This window comes from Phyllobates terribilis, unplaced genomic scaffold (assembly GCF_046119375.1).
Source record: "Phyllobates terribilis strain yellow unplaced genomic scaffold, ASM4611937v1 Scaffold_7__3_contigs__length_470593459, whole genome shotgun sequence".
NCBI lineage: Eukaryota > Metazoa > Chordata > Amphibia > Anura > Dendrobatidae > Phyllobates > Phyllobates terribilis.
Window position 1 is genome coordinate 19,892,114 of NW_027362767.1, and position 22,853 is coordinate 19,914,966.

Here is a 22,853-nt window from a genome sequence, read left to right on the forward strand (position 1 = left end):
AACAGCCATGGGAGACAAGTCCGGAGACGCAACAGCCATGGGAGACAAGTCCGGAGACGCTGCAGCCATGGGAGACAAGTCCGGAGACGCTGCAGCCATGGGAGACAAGTCCGGAGACGCTGCAGCCATGGGAGACAAGTCCGGAGACGCTGCAGCCATGGGAGACAAGTCCAGAGACACTGCAGCCATTTAAGCCACACAGACTACTTACAGAAGTGCGAGGAACATGCAGCCTGACATTTTCAGGCTGAAAACGTGCCCCTGGGACACTGGATAAATGGCCGCACCACTGTTTCTATCACCAGGTCAATGGAAAACCCAGCTGTTACTGACCTGGAGTGAAGACCAGAGGGGTCTGGCTACCATACAATATGCCCCCCACACCATAATCTTTGAGTAGGACCAGCGTGATGTTCAATCCTCAAGACCTCTTCATGGCATTGCCAACATGGTCTCTAGATGGAGGTCTGTTCTCTTTAGTGAGGAGTCCTGTTTTTGTCTTGGATGCAATGATAGCCGGCGATTGGTCTGTAGACCACATGGGCATTGCAATGAAGAGACCTTGAGGATGGAGCGTCACACTGGGTCCTACTATCGAGATTCTGGTGTGCGGTGGCATAATGTACAGTAGCTGGACCCCTCTAGTCTTCATCCCAGGTGCACTAACAGCTCAGTGTGACATTGCCTTGGTCCTGAAACCAGTGGTGAGACCACATCTCCAATGTTTCTACACAATGCCAAGCCGCATCTTGTCTGAATGACTGAGTAGCCTACATGGCCTAAACCTGCTCTTCTGGCTGCAGCGTCTCCGGACTTGTCTCCCATGGCTGCAGCGTCTCCAGACTTGTCTCCCATGGCTGCAGCGTCTCCAGACTTGTCTCCATCGATCACATCGGGGGCGTCATTGGTCGGTGATCACACAGGAGCCGCCGACAGAGAATCTGGATGATTTGCCCGAGTGCATTCAGCGGCAGAACGTTCCTCAGACGACCATTAATAACCTCAGTGCCAGCAGGTGAGGCTTGAGGTGCCGGGATTTCTGCACGAGGCTCAGTCTCCAGACTGAGGAAATCTAGAGGTTTGGACATTTTTTTTATCTTTTTTGTGTAGATCAGTAATGTCTCCGGTGATTTCCATCGTTCCACGACTTCTTCTTGGTGCTGGGGAGTGTACATAGCAATGGGGAAAAAAGATACAATTCAACCCACAGGAAATAATTCTTGGCTTTTTGAGTTAAAACTGGATTTTTCCATCCGTCAGTAAATCTGTAGTCCTGGACTAATCAAGAAAAAAACCTCCAGTTATTGTTTTAATTGGCATAATTTCTGTGGTCATGGTTTCTCCATTGAGGTCTATGGTCGTGGCTTCACCTGTGGTCTTAGTTTTAATGGCTTTATAGCCGTGATCTCTAGCATCGTGGTCATCATTGCATCTAGGGTAATGGTCTCTATGGCCATGATCTGACATTTACAGTCGCTTTTTCTTCATGTTTATCAATAGACCCTTCACCTTCTTATTCAAATTTTCTTAATCTTTCGGTCAGTGACCAGCCAAAAACTGAATGCGGAGTCCCGACCATGACACCGGACGAGATATAATGCCCAGTGTGACACCATCAACCACAAGGGTCACGGAGTTCATCATATAATCAGTCATCATCTGCAGTATCGCTCATGTCTTTCTCGTTTCCTAACCTTCTCAAGTCACAAACTCCAAGCTCTGTCCCGGCATTGACCACTGGCCACATGCTGTTTGTGTAGAGAGTATAAGGCTATGTTCACACATAGCGTTTTTTATGCAAATTTTAAGCTATTTTTTACAGTAACAGCAAAGTCTTTTAATTCTCCTGCACACACATTGTTTTTTTTTTTCTTGACTGATTTTGCAAACTGCAGCCGGTCACTTCTTTCTGCATTTTTGCAGCGTTTTTCATTCATAGAAAGCAATGAGAGTGCAAAAACACAGGGATCAGGTTTTTGCAGCGTTTTTGGTGCCGAAGACTGAAGAGGTTGAATTTATGGTCTAAACTTTATCAGCTTAAGATACAAATGTACCCTGACAAAAACTGAGCAAAAACTCATACAAACCTTTTTTTTTTTTACGCTGCTTCTTTACTGCCAAGAGAGCAGGTTTTGCCTGCGGAAAAAAAACTGAGCAAAAAAAGCAACGTGTGAATATAACCTAATGGTGCCAGTGTGGCAGCTCAGCTGTGACTACACCCTGCGCTCGGCTGGGACCATCATCTCTTGGCTGCATTTTTCAACCAGCTAATTTATATCTGATCAATGTTACGGTAATTGAAATATAATGAAGTATTGAGTCCAGTTAATGAGCCCCGTGCTGCGGCACCCTGTGAATTGCTTTACTGCATGTTGCATCAATACATGATGTATGACCCCATCCCCCACCCCCATCTTGTAATGAAGTTTCCTGCTGTCCCAACTGCACTGTTTATTTCATGCAGGTAGAAATCTGCATTACGTGATGTCTGGACACCTCTCCCATCTCTCCACCAAAGACCAGCCAGACCCAAAGAACGAAAACAATGACGTCATATGGTCGATGGTCCAGCAGCATAGGTGCAATCCCCACCCAGAATATTGGGAGGGAGCACTCAGCCCAGTGCCTGGGTCTCCAGGGGTCCCATCATGTATGCAGCAGCTGCAGTCACGGGGCTCCCATAGGTTTATATGGGAGGCTCCTAGAAGTGGGACTGAAGTCTGGAGCCCCAATACTGATACTAGACCCCCCATACTAGATGGTTGGGACATCAGTGAGTACATAGAACTATATAGGGGGTCTGCTCTTCACAACTTTTTGTCTATAATTTAAGGTTGTGTAGTTATTAAAAAGCTCCGGGGACACAAATGAGGACACGGCTATACAAGGCGACCATATACCGAGTGCCACTATTCGGTGCATTTACCATCTCCGAGACACAATCTAAGTATACTGATAGCGGTAGATAGAGGTAACTATCAGTACATTGTGTCTCGGGGATGATAAATGATATCACGTGGAAGCAGTGAACAATATATAAGGTTTACCAATATGATCACTAATATTTATACAATCAGAACATTAATGGCTACAAAGTAACAATCCAGTTCCCAAGGGATGTTGTTTAATTTAACCCTTTATGATGGCAAACTGATGAAGGACCCTCAGTATGTGGATATGAGCCCCGGTTTAACTACATTGGCATAAAGTACTAAAAACAAACCAGTATCTGCTGACTGTACCCAGATGTGTATACAGACCTATAAACAGTTTATATAGGAATTACACCCCGTCCCCTGCCAGCTGCCCCTACACCTGCCCATATCAGACCACAAGACTCCCCCTCCATAAACGCTAGTAAGAACTTCTATGGGCAGGAGGGAAGTTTGCAGCAGTCATTGGGGTCTTATTGTTGTGCACTTGCTGGGGGGATCACACACAAATCTGGCATGTTAATGGGTCTGAGTGAAGGTTGGCGCAGCTTTACAGAGCTGGGACTCAGCTTGTGGCAGTCTGCAGGAGCTGGCATACAGGGCACAAGGGCAGGAGACAAACAGCCGGCACCCATCCACCCACACACAGGGCACAAGGGCAGGAGACAAACAGCCGGCACCCAGCCACCCACACACAGGGCACAAGGGCAGGAGACAAACAGCCGGCACCCAGCCACCCACACACAGGGCACAAGGGCAGGAGACAAACAGCCGGCACCCAGCCACCCACACACAGGGCACAAGGGCAGGAGACAAACAGCCGGCACCCAGCTACCCACACACAGGGCACAAGGGCAGGAGACAAACAGCCGGCACCCAGCCACCCACACACAGGGCACAGGGGCAGGAGACAAACAGCCGTCACCCAGCCACCCACACACAGGGCACAAGGGCAGGAGACAAACAGCCGGCACCCAGCCACCCACACACAGGGCACAAGGGCAGGAGACAAACAGCCGGCACCCAGCCAACCACACACAGGGCACAAGACAAACAGCCGGCACCCAGCCACCCACACACAGGGCACAAGGGCAGGAGACAAACAGCCGGCACCCAGCCACCCACACACAGCAGCCCTGGTGCAGATACCAGTGTAGTAAGCAGAGGGCATTGTGCTCTGCGGCAGAGCCTGCACCCATGTGCGCAGACAGTGTGCACCCACCTTGTGGATCCCAGATCACCTGCTTCCTCGGGTTCTCTATGGGGAATTTCATGTCTGCTGTAAATGAGTAGTAACCAACACAGACACAAATTCCACCGGTCAGGTCACTGCACCATGAATGTGGAGGGCTGGGTAGTCCTACTGATGAGACAATCCTGGAGAGATGAGACAATCCTAAAGAAGGGGGTGAGCCAGCCCTGGAGAGGGGGTGAGCCAGCCCTGGAGAGGGGGTGAGCCAGCCCTGGAGAGGGGGTGAGCCAGCCCTGGAGAGGGGTGAGCTGGTCCTTCCTTCCTCTGATCACATCAGCTCCAGGCTGGAGGCTGCACCTCTTCTGGATTGGAGCAGCCTGGCATAGCCTGATGGAGCAGTGACTGCAGCATTACACATGCTGCTGCTGCTGCTGCTGTTGTTGCTGCTGCTGTTGTTGCTGTTGCTACTGCTGGTGGCCACCTCTGCTGACAGACACCCAGGCAGGGTGAGGATGAGGAGCATCTGAAATAACGTCATGGCTGGTGGAGAAGACTGCAGTGTGTGATCTGGGAAGGACCCCCATCATCCCTCCCTCCTTCCCTTGTCAGGATGAGAAGTTGCCTCCTGGTGAAGCTAGAAGATGAGGACACATGAGGTCCCCTCCCTTATCACACAGTGTATGGCAGTGCATAGTGGGGTGATGATGATGGTGAGGATGATGATGGTGGTACTTACTGGCCAGGAGAGGGGAGCGCAGTGTTCCTGGCTGGCTTTCCTGGCTGGGGATACGCTTGGATGGTCAGCAGCACATGGCAGATACATGGGAAGTCCCTGCAGCAGAGGCTGGCTTCTCACAATACATATTCAGATGCAGAGCACAAAGCAGCAGACAATGGCAGAGCCCTCAGCCTGCTGCACATGGGCTTCCCCTGGCAGCACAAAGCCTGCACAGCTGACAGCTCGCTCTGCCCCATCATCCCTGCACCAGCTGCTGCCTTTATATGCCCCAGGTGGCAGGGAGGAGGCTGCAGGAGGGTGAGAGCTGGGCATTCCCAGAGCAGGTGGAGGAGCCCTCCCCTGCCAGGTAACCAGGGGATGGTGGTGTGATGCCCCTGTCAGGGTAGCAGGGCTCCAGATTACCGGGTGACATCAGCTGCTCTGGATCCAATGCACAAAGGAGGGGAGAGGGGAGGAATCTGTGCCCCTCCACCCAGAAAAGAATCAGCTGCTCCTCACTGGCTCCTCTGCAGAGGATGGCAATGCCTTCCCATTCACTCCCCAGCCTCCTCATTCCCTGTTTTCCCCATTCTTTATCTTTCTCTCCCTCTCTCTCCTCTTCTTCCCATAGATCTGCCATAGCTGCCAGTTATCAGATCTGACTCTTCCATAAACCTGTACCATAGGATTGAAGGGAGATAAGCGGCTGCCAGACAGCAATGCCAAGGCTGATCCTGGGAAAAGTCACATCGAAAGCCATAAAATCCAGATGGAAGGAAAGTGGTGTTTGTTCTGATGGTGTCCCATCTGCCACCATGTGTTCTCCCCCTGGACCCCGGCACATGGATGAATACATACATACATACTGCTTCATCAGTGATGACTCTCAATGTGTAATAATCCATAGAAGCTCCACCACTTCTATAGTGAATGTCCTTCTAACTAAAACTCGTCTGTCCTCCTCTCTGCCCCCGGTAGGGCCCATAGTGAGTGCTCCCCTATAGTAATTCTCCTGTCGTCCCCCATCCTTCACTCATCAGCCATTCGGAGACAGGAGGGAGTTTACAGGCTTTTCCCCTATGGACGACACCCATATGCGTGAGCTGCAGGTATTGTATCCAATAAAAGAGTCCGATTCCAGAGAGATGAGTGCGATTTATTCTCGACGCGTTTCGAAGTATTCAGGAGAACCACAGAAGTAAGAATACTTTGAAATGTGTCAAATAAACCCCACTGATGGAGTCCAATTCAAGAGAGTATCAGTGCGGTTTATTCTCGACGCATTTCGAAGCATTCTTGCTTCTTCTCTGTTGTTCTCCTGAAGAAGTAAGATACTTCGAAACGCGTCGAGCGTAAACCGCCCTGATAATCTCTCTTGAATTGGACATCAGTGCAGTTTTTCTCAACATGTTTCAAAGTATTCTTAGGTCTAAGGGGCAATGTTTCTCCTTGTGGAGAGTGACACACCGGCTCTGGCACGTCAAGGTAAGGAGGCTTATTCGCCGTGCAATGCTCCTCTGGGAAATAAGTCATATTGCACGACTCATTAAAGGGTTGATTGTGACTTGTAGGATTGCTGCCTCCAATAGGTGGTGCTGTAGAGTACAAGTCCTCTTTTTCTCTGAAGAGGCAATTTGCATATTAAAGAATTCTTATTAATTCTTAAGGAGAACCACAGAGAATACTTCGAAACACGTTGAGAATAAAGCGCGTTGATCTCTCTTGAATTGGCCTCCATTATTGGGTACAATTCCAGCAGCACAGGTTACCTGCTACTTCCAAATCGCTTGTGTCCAGTTTTTGCACTTTTTATTCCCGCAGCTTCCGAGTATTCCAGTGTTTTTGTCTTGTTTAAATCTGCCATATGGTACCAGAAAAATGGGCCTTTTCTAGTGCGGATTTTTGTTTGTAAATGGGGTGTGGCTCCGGGATTTTCTGGGGGCGTGTCTTTAGTCTGCTTTGCATAATTACAGTGGGCGCCGCCCTCTTGTAAAGATCATAAGCATTACCGTTAAGGCGGTGCAATGGGCCATGTTGGGGTGTGTTGAAGTTTTATTGTGTTTTAATGAATTAACCTCAATTATATATAGCAGTAGAGGGAAAATCCAGCAATTTACACCAGGGGGCGCTACATGACTTATCTGCCCTGTGACAGCAAGTGTGTTGTATGGGAGATGATGCCCAAATTCCTCCATTATTGGCAGGTCCAAGTGTGCAGGAAAAGCTACTGCATTAAAATTTGGAGTTTTGCGCAACGACATATTGCAAAACAATGTGATTTATATTTTAGTTGTTCATATTTTCTAGATACTTACAGCTGAGGGTTTCGGTTCAATGTAGCAGAGTAAAACTAAACTGACAGCACAAATCTCTCCCCTGTGCTGCTGGTTTGCTACAATGTATCAGTGTCGAAGTCCAGGTTATCTTAGACAGTGGATTGTGTCTAGACTGGATACAACAGAAGGAGAACCACAGCTGTGAGACCTATCAGACCACAATGGGTTATCAGCCTGAAGATCACTGAAGTTGCAGATTTACAGTTTTGCTTGGGAATCTACTCTGCATAATTTTACCAGAAATTTGCTTTGGTTTTGCAGCATTTTAAGGGCAAAAGGTAATTTTGCTTTTGAAGCAAATGTCTGCGATTTGCAGCCGCTCGGACCTGGTGCAACTGCGACCTTCTGACAGTCTGGAAATAAATCAACTTGTCCCATCATATAAACAGTAAATGTGATGTTATAATGTGACTCTCTGCGCTCCTTCCCTGGGGACCTGGAGCAATGGCTGGAGCATTGTGTCAGGGAAGGACACAGAATGTGCGTTATGACAGCGGCTGCTGCGGTTATCACCATGTGCACAACTCTTTATAGTGTGGAATCGATACAGCTCCGCACAATGTGCATTCATCTTACCCTAAAATGGTCAATAAATCTGCAGACGTAAGGCAAGAATGGGGGAAAGCGGTGTCTCCACCTGTGGCCGGTGCTCTGATTGCATTTTGTTTTGCTTTTTGGGGACGGGGGGGGGGGGGACGGGGGGTTACAAGAACTAATATGTAGCACTAGCTTTGCATTACAATGATCTATGTGCTCTGTATGAGCGGCCATTGCAGTTGTCAACCAGTTATTCATACACAAGACCATGATAACCAATGAAAGACTGTATATAAGATCACACATAAGGGGTTAATATTTCTAGAACCTGGTTATTGATGCGAACACTTCCATCCTGCGCCCGGACATGATCACGAGTGTATGTAATGTATGGGCTGTGGCAGCATTAATAGGACTTTCCCATGAGACCACATTCATATTAACACATTAGGAGCCATTAACTCTCCGGCAGATGTGTTCTGGTCATATGCATTCAGCAGGTCCCCTCCGCACCTCTGGCCGACCCCCTCCTCTCTGTATCGCTGTCTGTTATGCACTTAATCGTGTCGCGCTCTGGGTCTCGTGTCGCACTCTCACATCGCGCTCTCGCTCTCATATCGCACTCTCGCTCTCGTGTCGCGCTCTGAGTCTCGTGTCGCACTCTTACATCGCGCTCTGGGTCTCGTGCTCTCGCTCTCATATCGCACTCTCGTTCTCGTGTCGCGCTCTGGCTCTTGTGTCGTGCTCTCGTTTCGTTCTCTCACGTCACACTGGGTCTTGTGTCGCATTCTGACTCTCACGTCGCGCTCTGGCTCTCGTGTCGCACTCTCACGTTGCGTTCTGGGACTTGTGTCGCGCTCTCACGTTGCGCTCTGGGTCTCGCTTCGCGCTCTGGCTCGTGTTGCACTCTCACGTCGCGCTATGGCTCTCGTGTTGCGCTCTGTATCTTGCGTCGCGCTCTGGCTCTTGTGTCGCACTCTCATGTCGCGCTCTGGCTCTCGCGTCGCGCTCTGGCTCGTGTCGCGCTCTGGCTCTTGTCGCACTCTGGCTCTCGCGTTGCGCTCTGGCTCTCGTGTCACGCTCTCACGTCACGCTCTGGCTCTTATGTCGCGCTCTGGCTCTCATGTCGCACTCTGGCTCTCATGTCGCGCTCTGGCTCTCATGTCGCGCTCTGGCTCTTGCGTCAAGCTCTGGCATCACGCTCTCACGTCGCGCTCTGGCTCTCGTCACGTTCTGGCTCTCGCGTCGCGCTCTGGCTCTCGTCACGTTCTGGCTCTCGCGTCGCGCTCTGGCTCTCGTGTCACGCTCTCACGTCGCACTCTGGGTCTCATGTCCCGCTTTGGCTCTTGCACCGCGCTCTTTCTTACACTGATCTTTGTATCACTCTATCATTTTCTCTCTCCTCCAGGTTTGACCTTGCTGTATGAAGGCACCTGTGATTCCTCAGTAACCTCTTTATGACAGGTCACCAAGGTCAGAAACACAAGGGTTGGGGGCACGACAGCTGGGATTTCATTACGTGGAGGAGCGTTCACATAATGATGAGCACCACTAGAGGCCTTACCTGTCCGACTTTCAACCCCCCATAATACAAACCTCTGGGCGTCTGATAGACACATCGCTGTTTTTCAACCTGTGGTTTTCACAATTGTAAAACCACTCCAGCCGCCCTCCATGCCAGATGTGTAGTTCCAGAACCAGCTGGGGCGACACTTCTCAATGCTAGTGAATCTGCTGCGAGTGAGACGTTCAGCACCAAGGACAGCAGCACCAGCAGCAGAAACCTCCTAGATGTCAGGACTAGAGATGAGCGGTGTTCGACTAGAACTGTTCGCCAATCTCAAATTCGAGCTGTTTTGGGCGGTGTTCGAGTTGTTCGACGAACCCGAACGATTTGCAAAAAATTCGGCTGTTCGAGGTTATGTTCGATAACTGTTCGTGCACCAAAAGCGTGTCCTGCATGTCTGGCGCTATTTAGAGCACCAATCATGCAGGGATTGTCTGCCACTCACTGTAATGTCACAGCCATGGTGGTTGTGGCATTACAGTGATTGCCCAAATCGATGGGAACTGTGCTCACAGTGAAACATGAAAAGCCGGCAATTCAGCAGCGGCATACACCTGTACCCGACAATTTAGAACCGAAAGAATAGAGCATCACACATAGATTAGATAGATAGAAACATGTCAGTCACATATATAATAAGTACAGTGACAGTGTTGATTACTGTACTTGTCATTTAGTGTAAAGGATTTATAAAAAAAAATAATAGTGTTTTCATGCACTGTCTCTTTAAAAAAAGCCGTCCGGCAATTCAGCAGCGGTACCCGACAATTTAGAATGGAAGGAATAGAGCATCACACATAGATTAGATAGATAGAAACATGTCAGTCACACATATAAGAAGCACAGTGACAGTGTTGATTACTGTACTTGTCATTTAGTGTTAAAATAAAGGATTTCTTTAAAAAAAAATTAGCGTGGGTTTCCCCGTAATTTTAGTCTCTAGCGGAGGTTAAGCAGACGGCTGGGGCAGATGTTTGAAGCCTGGGAAGGGGGTAATACCCACGGAGCTTCCCAGGCTACTAATATCAGCCCCCAGCTGAATGCCTAGCCTTTACTAGCTATTAAAATGGGGGACCCCCCAAAAAATTGACGTGGGGTCCCCCCTATTTTAATAGCTAGCAAAGGCTAGGCAGACAGCTGGGGGCTGATATTAATAGCCCAGGAAGGGTGCCATGAATATTGGCCCCCTCCCAGGCTAGAAACACCAGCCGTCAGCCGCCCCAGAAATGGCACATCCATAGGATGCGCCAATTCTGGCACTTAGCCTCGCTCTTCCCACTGCCCTGTAGCGGTGGCAGTGGGGTAATAGGGCTGGGGTTGATGTCAGCTTATAATGCCAGCTGACATCAAGCCCAGGTCAGTAATGGAGAGGCGTCTATAAGACACCCCATTACTAACCCCATAGTCAAAGTTAAAAAAAAACACAAACACCCAGAATAAAGTCCTTTAATTGAAATAAAGACACAATTCTTTATTGTTCTAAATTAAACCATACTTACCGTCACGCCCATTCCAGCTGAAGCCAACGATCCCCTGCAATAAAAGAAAAATAATAAAGCAACATCATCCTTACCTTTCCATGGTTCCCACGACAGCTTCAGCTCTGCTACATCGAGATGACAGGCTGGACCGCAGCAGAACGCTGCCATCCAGCCTGTCATCCCGCAGACACTGAGAAGCGCAGGCATGCTTGCGCTCCTCAGCGTCTCTCTGTGACGGCATCCAGATGAGCCGAGGTCATGTCCAATGAACTCGGCTCACCTCATGCACGTCACTGACAGCGTGGGAAAATTCTCACGCTGAAGCGCTGAGTGCAGGAGAATTTTCCCACGCTGTCAGTGACGTGCATGAGGTGAGCCGAGTTCATTGGACATTAACTCGGCTCATCTGGATGCCCTCACAGAGAGACACTGTGGAGCGCAAGCATGCCTGCGCTTCTCAGTGCCTGCGGGATGACAGGCTGGATGGCAGCGTTCTGCAGGTCCAGCCTGTCATCTCGATGTAGCAGAGCTGGAGCCGTCCTGGGAACCATGGAAAGGTAAGGATGATGTTGCTTTATTATTTTTCTTTTATTTCAGGAGATCGTTGGCTTCAGCTGGAATGGGCGTGACGGTAAGTATGGTTTAATTTAGAACAATAAAGAATTGTGTGTTTATTTCAATTAAAGGACTTTATTCTGGGTGTTGTGTTCTTTATAAATACTTTACTAGAAATTCATGGCGGTCATGTCTAATATTGGCGTGACCCCATGAATTTCGGGCTTAGGGCCAGCTGATAATGCCAAGCTGGCCCTAACCCCTTTATTACCCAGTGAGCCACCGCACCAGGGCCCTGGATGAGTTGGGTACAGCGCCAGAAGATGGCGCTTCTATGAACGCGCCATTTTCCGGGGTGGCTGCGGACTGCAATTTGCAGCGGGGGTGACCCAGAAAGCTTGGGCCTCCCTGCGCTGCGGATTCCAGCCCCCAGCTGCCTAGTTGTACCTGGCTGGACACAAAAACAGGGCGAAGCCCCACGTCAATTTTCTTTAAATTATTTCATGAAATAATTAAGAAAAAAAGGGCTTCCCTATATTGTTGTGTCCGGCCAGGTACAAATAGGCAGCTGGTGGTTGGGGGCAGCCCGTTCCTGCCTGCTGCACCTGACTGGACACAAATATAGTGCGAAGCCCCACGTCAATTTTTTTTTAATTATTTCATGAATTTCCTGAAATAATTAAAAAAAATTGAAGTGGGGCTTCGCACTATATTTGTGTCCAGCCAGGTACAACTAGGCAGCTGGGGGCTGGAATCCGCAGCGCAGGGAGGCCCAAGCTTTCTGGCCCCACCCGCTGCAAATTGCAGTCCGCAGCCACCCCGGAAAATGGCGCGTTCATAGAAGCGCCATCTTCTGGCGCTGTACCCAACTCATCCAGGGCCCTGGTGCGGTGGCTCACTGGGTAATAAAGGGGTTAGGGCCAGCTTGGCATTATCAGCTGGCCCTAAGCCCGAAATTCATGGGGTCACGCCAGTATTAGACATGACCACCATGAATTTCTAGTAAAGTATTTAAAAAAAACACAAACACCCAGAAAAAAGTCCTTTAATTGAAATAAACACACAATTCTTTATTGTTCTAAATTAAACCATACTTACCGTCACGCCCATTCCAGCTGAAGCCAACGATCTCCTGCAATAAAAGAAAAATAATAAACCAACATCATCCTTACCTCTCCATGGTTCCCAGGACGGCTCCAGCTCTGCTACATCGAGATGACAGGCTGGACCGCAGCAGAACGCTGCCATCCAGCCTGTCATCCCGCAGACACTGAGAAGCGCAGGCATGCTTGCGCTCCTCAGTGTCTCGCTGTGACGGCATAAAGATGAGCCGAGGTCATGTCCAATGAACTCAGCTCACCTCATTCACGTCACTGACAGCATGGGAAAATTCTCACGCTGAAGTGCTGAGTGCAGGAGAATTCTCCCACGCTGTAAGTGACGTGCATGAGGTGAGCAGAGATCATTGGACATGAACTCACCTCATGCACGTCACTGACAGCGCTTCAGCGTGAGAATTTTCCCACGCTGTCAGTGACGTGCATGAGGTGAGTTCATGTCCAATGATCTCTGCTCACCTCATGCACGTCACTTACAGCGTGGGAGAATTCTCCTGCACTCAGCACTTCAGCGTGAGAATTTTCCCACGCTGTCAGTGACGTGCATGAGGTGAGCTGAGTTCATTGGACATGACCTCGGCTCATCTGGATGCCGTCACAGAGAGACGCTGAGGAGCGCAAGCATGCCTGCGCTTCTCAGTGTCCGCGGGATGACAGGCTGGATGGCAGCTTTCTCCTGCGGTCCAGCCTGTCATCTCGATGTAGCAGAGCTGAAGCTGTCCTGGGAACCATCGAAAGGTAAGGATGAGGTTGCTTTATTATTTTATTTTTATTGCAGGAGATCGTTGGCTTCAGCTGGAATGGGCGTGACGGTAAGTATGGTTTAATTTAGAACAATAAAGAATTGTGTGTTTATTTCAATTAAAGGACTTTATTCTGGGTGTTTGTGTTTTTCTTAACTTTTACTATGGGGTTAGTAATGGGGGTGTCTTATAGACGCCTCTCCATTACTAACCTGGGCTTGATGTCAGCTGGCATTATAAGCTGACATCAACCCCAACCCTATTACCCCACTGCCACCGCTACAGGGCAGTGGGAAGAGCGAGGCTAAGTGCCAGAATTGGTGCATCCTATGGATGCGCCATTTCTGGGGCGGCTGACGGCTGGTGTTTCTAGCCTGGGAGGGGGCCAATATTCATGGCACCCTTCCTGGGCTATTAATATCAGCCCCCAGCTGTCTGCCTAGCCTTTGCTAGCTATTAACATAGGGGGGACCCCACGTCATTTTTTTGGGGGGGGTCCCCCATTTTAATAGCTAGTAAAGGCTAGGTATTCAGCTGGGGGCTGATATTAGTAGCCTGGGAAGCTCCGTGGATATTACCCCCTTCCCAGGCTTCAAACATCTGCCCCAGCCGTGTCTGCTTAACCTCCGCTAGAGCCTAAAATTACGGGGAACCCCACGCCAATTTTTATTTTAATAAATCCTTTATTTTAACACTAAATGACAAGTACAGTAACCAACACTGTCGCTGTACTTATTATAAATGTGACTGACATGTTTCTATCTATCTTATCTATGTGTGAAGCTCTATTCCTTCCATTCTAAATTGTCGGGTACAGATGCTGAATTGCCGGCCGGCTTTTTTAAAGAGACAGTGCATGAAAACACTATTATTTTTTTTAATAAATCCTTTACACTAAATGACAAGTACAGTAAGCAACACTGTCACTGTACTTATTATATATGTGACTGACATGTTTCTATCTATCTAATCTATGTGTGATGCTCTATTCCTTCTTGTCTAAATTGTCGGGTACCGGTGTATGCCGCTGCTGAATTTGCCGGCCGGCTTTTTTTAAAGAGAGCGTCTTCTGAGCAGTTTGTCAGCTTTTGGACACCTTTGCAGGTGTTTTCTATGTGTTTCTATGTGTTTTTGTTTGCCTGCCATTGGTTTTAACGGTGTTCGACGGTGTTCTAAGGTGTTCGACGAACCGAACCCGAACACTATGGGGGTGGCTCAACACTAGTCAGGACCAATGTGCTCTTCAGGATCCTGTCTCTGTGTGATCTCAAAAAAGTACAGACCTCCGGCCATAACCCATCAATGCATACCGACCCTGAACTAAACTAATACCCAGGAAAGGCGTTTCCTATACCGGAGCAGTATTATAGTAGTTATATTCTTGTACATAGGAGCAGTATTATAGGAGTTATATTCTTGTACATAGGGGTAGTATTATAGTAGTTATATTCTTGTACATAGGAGCAGTATTATAGCAGTTATATTCTTGTACATAGGGGCAGTATTATAGTAGTTATATTCTTGTACATAGGGGGCAGTATTATAGTAGTTATATTCCTGTACATAGGAGGCAGTATTATAGTAGTTATATTCTTGTACATAGGGGGCAGTATTATAGTAGTTATATTCTTGTACATAGGGGGCAGTATTATAGTAGTTATATTCTTGTACATAGGAGCAGTATTATAGTAGTTATATTCTTGTACATAGGGAGCAGTATTATAGTAGTTATATTCCTGTACATAGGAGGAAGTATTATAGTAGTTATATTCTTCTACATAGGGGGCAGTATTATAGTAATTATATTCTTGTACATAGGGGCAGTATTATAGTAGTTATATTCTTGTATATAGGGGCAGTATTATAGTAGTTATATTCTTGTACATAGGAGGCAGTATTATAGTAGTTATATTCTTGTATATTTGGGGCAGTATTATAGTAGTTATATTCTTGTATATTTGGGGCAGTATTATAGTAGTTATATTCTTGTACATAGGGGGCAGTATTATAGTAGTTATATTCTTGTACATAGGAGCAGTATTATAGTAGTTATATTCTTGTACATAGGGGCAATATTATAGTAGTTATATTCTTGTACATAGGGGGCAGTATTATAGTAGTTATATTCCTGTACATAGGAGGCAGTATTATAGTAGTTATATTCTTGTACATAGGGGGCAGTATTATAGTAGTTATATTCTTGTACATAGGGGGCAGTATTATAGTAGTTATATTCTTGTACATAGGAGCAGTATTATAGTAGTTATATTCTTGTACATAGGGAGCAGTATTATAGTAGTTATATTCCTGTACATAGGAGGAAGTATTATAGTAGTTATATTCTTGTACATAGGGGCAGTATTATAGTAGTTATATTTTTGTACATAGGGGACAGTATTATAGTAGTTATATTCTTGTACATAGAGGCAGTATTATAGTAGTTATATTCTTGTACATAGGAGCAGTATTATAGTAGTTATATTCTTGTACATAGGGAGCAGTATTATAGTAGTTATATTCTTCTACATAGGGGGCAGTATTATAGTAATTATATTCTTGTACATAGGGGCAGTATTATAGTAGTTATATTCTTGTATATAGGGGCAGTATTATAGTAGTTATATTCTTGTACATAGGAGGCAGTATTATAGTAGTTATATTCTTGTACATAGGGACAGTATTATAGTAGTTATATTCTTGTATATAGGGCAAGTATTATAGTAGTTATATTCTTGAACATAGGGAGCAGTATTATAGTAGTTCTATTCTTGTACATAGCAGCAGTATTATAGTAGTTATATTCTTGTATATTTGGGGCAGTATTATAGTAGTTATATTCTTGTACATAGGGGGCAGTATTATAGTAGTTATATTCTTGTACATAGGAGCAGTATTATAGTAGTTATATTCTTGTACATAGGGGCAATATTATAGTAGTTATATTCTTGTACATAGGGGCAGTATTATAGTAGTTATATTCTTGTACATAGGGAGCAGTATTATAGTAGTTGTATTCTTGTACATAGGAGCAGTATTATAGGAGTTATATTCTTGTACAAAGGGGTAGTATTATAGTAGTTATATTCTTGTACATAGGAGCAGTATTATAGCAGTTATATTCTTGTACATAGGGGGCAGTATTATAGTAGTTATATTCCTGTACATAGGAGGCAGTATTATAGTAGTTCTATTCTTGTACATAGGGGCAGTATTATAGTAGTTATATTCTTGTATATTTGGGGCAGTATTATAGTAGTTATATTCTTGTACATAGGGGGCAGTATTATAGTAGTTATATTCTTGTACATAGGAGCAGTATTATAGTAGTTATATTCTTGTACATAGGGGCAATATTATAGTAGTTATATTCTTGTACATAGGGGCAGTATTATAGTAGTTATATTCTTGTACATAGGGAGCAGTATTATAGTAGTTGTATTCTTGTACATAGGAGCAGTATTATAGGAGTTATATTCTTGTACAAAGGGGTAGTATTATAGTAGTTATATTCTTGTACATAGGAGCAGTATTATAGCAGTTATATTCTTGTACATAGGGGGCAGTATTATAGTAGTTATATTCCTGTACATAGGAGGCAGTATTATAGTAGTTATATTCTTGTACATAGGGGGCAGTATTATAGTAGTTATATTCTTGTACATAGGGGGCAGTATTATAGTAGTTATATTCTTGTACATAGGAGCAGTATTATAGTAGTTATATTCTTGTACGTAGGGAGCAGTATTATAGTAGTTATATTCCTGTACATAGGAGGCAGTATTATAGTAGTTATATTCTTGTACATAGGGGCAGTATTATAGTAGTTATATTTTTGTACATAGGGGACAGTATTATAGTAGTTATATTCTTGTACATAGAGGCAGTATTATAGTAGTTATATTCTTGTACATAGGAGCAGTATTATAGTAGTTATATTCTTGTACATAGGGAGCAGTATTATAGTAGTTATATTCTTCTACATAGGGGGCAGTATTATAGTAGTTATATTCTTGTACATAGGGGCAGTATTATAGTAGTTATATTCTTGTATATAGGGGCAGTATTATAGTAGTTATATTCTTGTACATAGGAGGCAGTATTATAGTAGTTATATTCTTGTACATAGGGACAGTATTATAGTAGTTATATTCTTGTATATAGGGCAAGTATTATAGTAGTTATATTCTTGAACATAGGGAGCAGTATTATAGTAGTTCTATTCTTGTACATAGGAGCAGTATTATAGTAGTTATATTCTTGTACATAGGAGCAGTATTATAGTAGTTATATTCTTGTACATAGGGGCAATATTATAGTAGTTATATTCTTGTACATAGGGGCAGTATTATAGTAGTTATATTCTTGTACATAGGGAGCAGTATTATAGTAGTTGTATTCTTGTACATAGGGGGCAGTATTACAGTTATATTCTTGTATATAGGGGGCAGTATTATAGTAGTTATATTCTTGTACATAGAGGGCAGTATTATAGTTCTATTACTGTACATAAGGGGCAGTATTATAGTAGTTATATTCTTGTACATAGGGCGCAGTATTATAGTAGTGATATTCTTGTACATAGGGGCAGTATTATAGCAGTTATATTCTTGTACATAGAGGCAGTATTATAGTAGTTATATTCTTGTACATAGGAGCAGTATTATAGTAGTTATATTCTTGTACATAGGAGCAGTCTTATAGCAGTTATATTCTTGTACATAGGGGCAGTATTATAGTAGTTATATTCTTGTACATAGGGAGCAGTATTATAGTAGTTATATTCCTGTACATAGGAGCAGTATTATGGTAGTTATATTCTTGTACATAGGGGCAGTGTTATAGTAGTTATACTCTTGTACATAAGGGCAGTATTATAGTAGTTATATTCTTGAACATAGGGGGCAGTATTACAGTTCTATTCTTGTACATAGGGGCAGTATTATAGTAGTTATATTCTTGTACATAGGAGCAGTCTTATAGCAGTTATATTCTTGTATATAGGGGGCAGTATTATAGTAGTTATATTCTTGTACATACAGGGCAGTATTACAGTTCTATTATTGTACATAGGGGGCAGAATTATAGCAGTTATATTCTTGTACATAGGAGCAGTATTATAGCAGTTATATTCTTGTACATAGAGGCAGTATTATAGTAGTTATATTCTTGTACATAGGGACAGTATTATAGTAGTTATATTCTTGTATATAGGGCAAGTATTATAGTAGTTATATTCTTGAACATAGGGAGCAGTAGTATAGTTGTTATATTCTTGTACATAGGGAGCAGTAGTATAGTTGTTATATTCTTGTACATAGGAGCAGTATTATAGTAGTTATATTCTTGTACATAGGGGGCAGTATTATAGTTCTATTCTTGTACATAGGAGCAGTATTATAGTAGTTATATTCTTATATTAGGAGCAGTATTATAGTAGCTATATTCTTGTACATACGGAGCAGTATTATAGTAGTTGTATTCTTGTACATAGGGGGCAGCATTACAGTTCTATTCTTGTACATAGCGGCAGTATTATAGTAGTTCTATTCTTGTACATAGGAGCACTCTTATAGCAGTTATATTCTTGTATATAGGGGGCAGTATTATAGTAGTTATATTCTTGTACATAGAGGGCAGTATTATAGTTCTATTATTGTACATAGGGGGCAGTATTATAGCAGTTATATTCTTGTACATAAGAGCAGTATTATAGCAGTTATATTCTTGTACATAGAGGCAGTATTATAGTAGTTATATTCTTGTACATAGGAGCAGTATTATAGTAGTTATATTCTTGTACATAGGAGCAGTATTATAGTAGTTATATTCTTGTACATAGGGGCAGTATTATAGTAGTTATATTCTTGTACATGGGAGCAGTATTATAGCAGTTATATTCTTGTACATAGGAGCAGTCTTATAGCAGTTATATTCTTGTACATAGGGGCAGTATTATAGTAGTTATATTCTTGTACATAGGGAGCAGTATTATAGTAGTTATATTCTTGTACATAGGGGCAGTATTATAGTAGTTATATTCTTGTGCATAGGAGCAGTATTATAGTAGTTATATTCTTGTACATAGGGGGCAGTATTATAGTAGTTATATTCTTGTACATGGGAGCAGTCTTATAGCAGTTATATTCTTGTACATAGGAGCAGTCTTATAGCAGTTATATTCTTGTACATAGGGGCAGTATTATAGTAGTTATATTATTGTACATGGGGCAGTATTATAGTAGTTATATTCTTGTACATGGGAGCAGTATTATAGCAGTTATATTCTTGTACATAGGAGCAGTATTATAGTAGTTATATTCTTGAACATAGGGGCAGTATTATAGTAGTTATGTTCTTGTACATAGGGGCAGTATTATAGTAGTTCTATTCTTGTACATAGGGGCAGTATTATAGTAGTTATATTCTTGTACATAGGGGCAGTATTATAGTAGTTATATTCTTGTACATAGGGGCAGTATTATAGTAGTTCTATTCTTGTACATAGGGGCAGTATTATAGTAGTTATATTCTTGTACATAGGGGTAGTATTATAGTAGTTATATTCTAGTACATAGGAGCAATATTATAGTAGTTATAATCTTGTACATAGGGAGCAGTATTATAGTAGTTATATTCTTGTACATAGGGGGCAGTATTATAGTAGTTATATTCTTGTACATAGGGGGCAGTATTATAGTAGTTATATTCTTGTACAAAGGGGGCAGTATTATAGTAGTTATATTCTTGTACATAGGGGCAGTATTATAGTAGTTATATTCTTGTACATAGAGGGCAGTATTATAGTTCTATTATTGTACATAGGGGGCAGTATTATAGCAGTTATATTCTTGTACATAGGAGCAGTCTTATAGCAGTTATATTCTTGCACATAGGGGCAGTATTATAGTAGTTATATTCTTGTACATAGGGAGCAGTATTATAGTAGTTATATTCTTGTACATAGGGGCAGTATTATAGTAGTTATATTCTTGTGCATAGGAGCAGTATTATAGTAGTTATATTCTTGTACATAGGGGGCAGTATTATAGTAGTTACATTCTTGTACATGGGAGCAGTCTTATAGCAGTTATATTCTTGTACATAGGAGCAGTCTTATAGCAGTTATATTCTTGTACATAGGGGCAGTATTATAGTAGTTATATTCTTGTACATAGGGAGCAGTATTATAGTAGTTATATTCTTGTACATAGGGGCAGTATTATAGTAGTTATATTCTTGTGCATAGGAGCAGTATTATAGTAGTTATATTCTTGTACATAGGGGGCAGTATTATAGTAGTTATATTCTTGTACATGGGAGCAGTCTTATAGCAGTTATATTCTTGTACATAGGAGCAGTCTTATAGCAGTTATATTCTTGTACATAGGGGCAGTATTATAGTAGTTATATTCTTGTACATAGGGGGAGTATTATAGTAGTTATATTCTTGTACATGGGAGCAGTATTATAGCAGTTATATTCTTGTACATAGGAGCAGTCTTATAGCAGTTATATTCTTGTACATAGGGGCAGTATTATAGTAGTTATATTCCTGTACATAGGAGCAGTATTATAGTAGTTCTATTTTTGTACATAGGGGCAGTATTATAGTAGTTCTATTCTTGTACATAGGAGCAGTATTATAGTAGTTATATTCTTGTACATAGGGGCAGTATTATAGTAGTTATATTCTTGTACATAGGGGGCAGTATTATAGAAGTTCTATTCTTTTATATAGGGGGCAGTATTATAGTAGTTATATTCTTGTACATAGGGGGCAGTATTACAGTAGTTATATTCTAGTACATAGGAGCAGTATTATAGTAGTTATATTCTTGTACATAGGAGCAGTATTATAGTAGTTATATTCTTGTACATAGGATCAGTATTATAGTAGTTATATTCTTGTACATAGGGGCAGTATTATAGTAGTTATAATCTTGTATATAGGGGGCAGTATTATAGTAGTTATATTCTTGTACATAGGGGGCAGTATTATAGTAGTTATATTCTTGTACATAGGGAGCAGTATTATAGTAGTTATATTCTTGTACATAGGGAGCAGTATTATAGAAGTTATATCCTTGTACATAGGGAGCAGTATTATAGTAGTTTTATTCTTGTACATAGGGATAGTATTATAGTAGTTATATTCTTGTACATAGGGGGCAGTATTACAGTAGTTATATTCCTGTACATAGGAGCAGTATTATAGTAGTTCTATTCTTGTACATAGGGGCAGTATTATAGTAGCTATATTCTTGTACATAGGGGGCAGTATTATAGTAGTTCTATTCTTATACATAGTGGGCAGTATTATAGTAGTTCTATTCTTGTACATAGGAGCAGTATTATAGTAGTTATATTCTTGTACATAGGGGCAGTATTATAGCAGTTATATTCTGGTACATAGGAGCAGTCTTATAGTAGTTATATTCTTGTACATAGAAGCAGTATTATAGTAGTTATATTCTTGTACATAGGGGTAGTATTATAGTAGTTATATTCTTGTACATAGGGGCAGTATTATAGCAGTAATATTCTTGTACATAGCGGTAGTATTATAGTAGTTATATTATTGTACATAGGAGCAGTATTATAGTAGTTATATTCTTGTATATAGGGGGCAGTATTATAGTAGGTATATTCTTGTACATAGGGGCAGTATTATAGTAGTCATATTCTAGTACATAGGGGCAGTATTATAGTAGTTATATTCTTGTATATAGGGGGCAGTATTATAGTAGTTATATTCTTGTATATAGGGGGCAGTATTATAGTAGTTATATTCTTGTATATAGGGGGCAGTATTATAGTAGGTATATTCTTGTACATAGGGGCAGTATTATAGTAGTCATATTCTAGTACATAGGGGCAGTATTATAGTAGTTATATTCTTGTATATAGGGGGCAGTATTATAGTATTTACATTCTTGTACATAGGGGGCAGTATTATAGTAGTCATATTCTTGTACATAGGGGCAGTATTATAGTAGCTATATTCTTGTACATAGGGGCAGTATTATAGTAGTTATATTCTTGTATATAGGGGGCAGTATTATAGTAGGTATATTCTTGTACATAGGGGGCAGTATTATAGTAGTTATATTCTTGTACATAGGAGCAGTATTATAATAGTTATATTCTTGTACATAGGGGCAGTATTATAGTAGTTATATTCTTGTACAAACAGTGCTGGCCAAAAGTATTGGCACCCCTGCAATTCTGTCAGATAATACTCAGTTTCTTCCTGAAAATGATTGCAATCACAAATTCGTTGGTATTATTATCTTCATTTAATTTGCTTGCAAGGAAAAAACACAAAAGAGAATGAAGCAAAAATCAAATCATTGATCATTTCACACAAAACTCCAAAAAAGGGCCGGACAAAAGTATTGGCACCCTCAGCCTAATACTTGGTTGCACAACCTTTAGCCAAAATAACTGCGAACAACTGCTTCCGGTAACCATCAATGAGTTTCTTACAATGCTCTGCTGGAATTATAGACCATTCTTCTTTGGCAAACTGCTCCAGGTCCCTGATATTTGAAGGGTGCCTTCTCCAAACTGCCATTTTGAGATCTCTCCACAGGTGTTCTATGGGATTCAGGTCTGGACTCATTACTGGCCACCTTTGAAGTTTCCAGTGCTTTCTCTAAAACCATTTTATAGT

At 42.8% G+C, this 22,853-nt stretch overlaps 1 protein-coding gene across 3 annotated transcripts in view; it reads right to left on the reverse strand.

The window, feature by feature from the left end:
• The window catches only part of KCNK10 (potassium two pore domain channel subfamily K member 10), a 182,274-nt gene extending 176,964 nt beyond the window's left edge, over positions 1-5,310 (reverse strand). For 2 of the 3 annotated variants that reach the window (XM_073638236.1, XM_073638235.1), the window contains exon 1: positions 4,156-4,716. In XM_073638236.1, coding sequence (XP_073494337.1) covers positions 4,156-4,207 — 52 coding nt within the window. In that variant the 5' untranslated portion in view covers positions 4,208-4,716. Of the gene's footprint in view, positions 1-4,155; positions 4,717-4,861 lie in introns of those variants that run through there. The other variant, XM_073638238.1, reaches the window with a different exon arrangement.
• Positions 5,311-22,853: the final 17,543 nt, after the last annotated feature.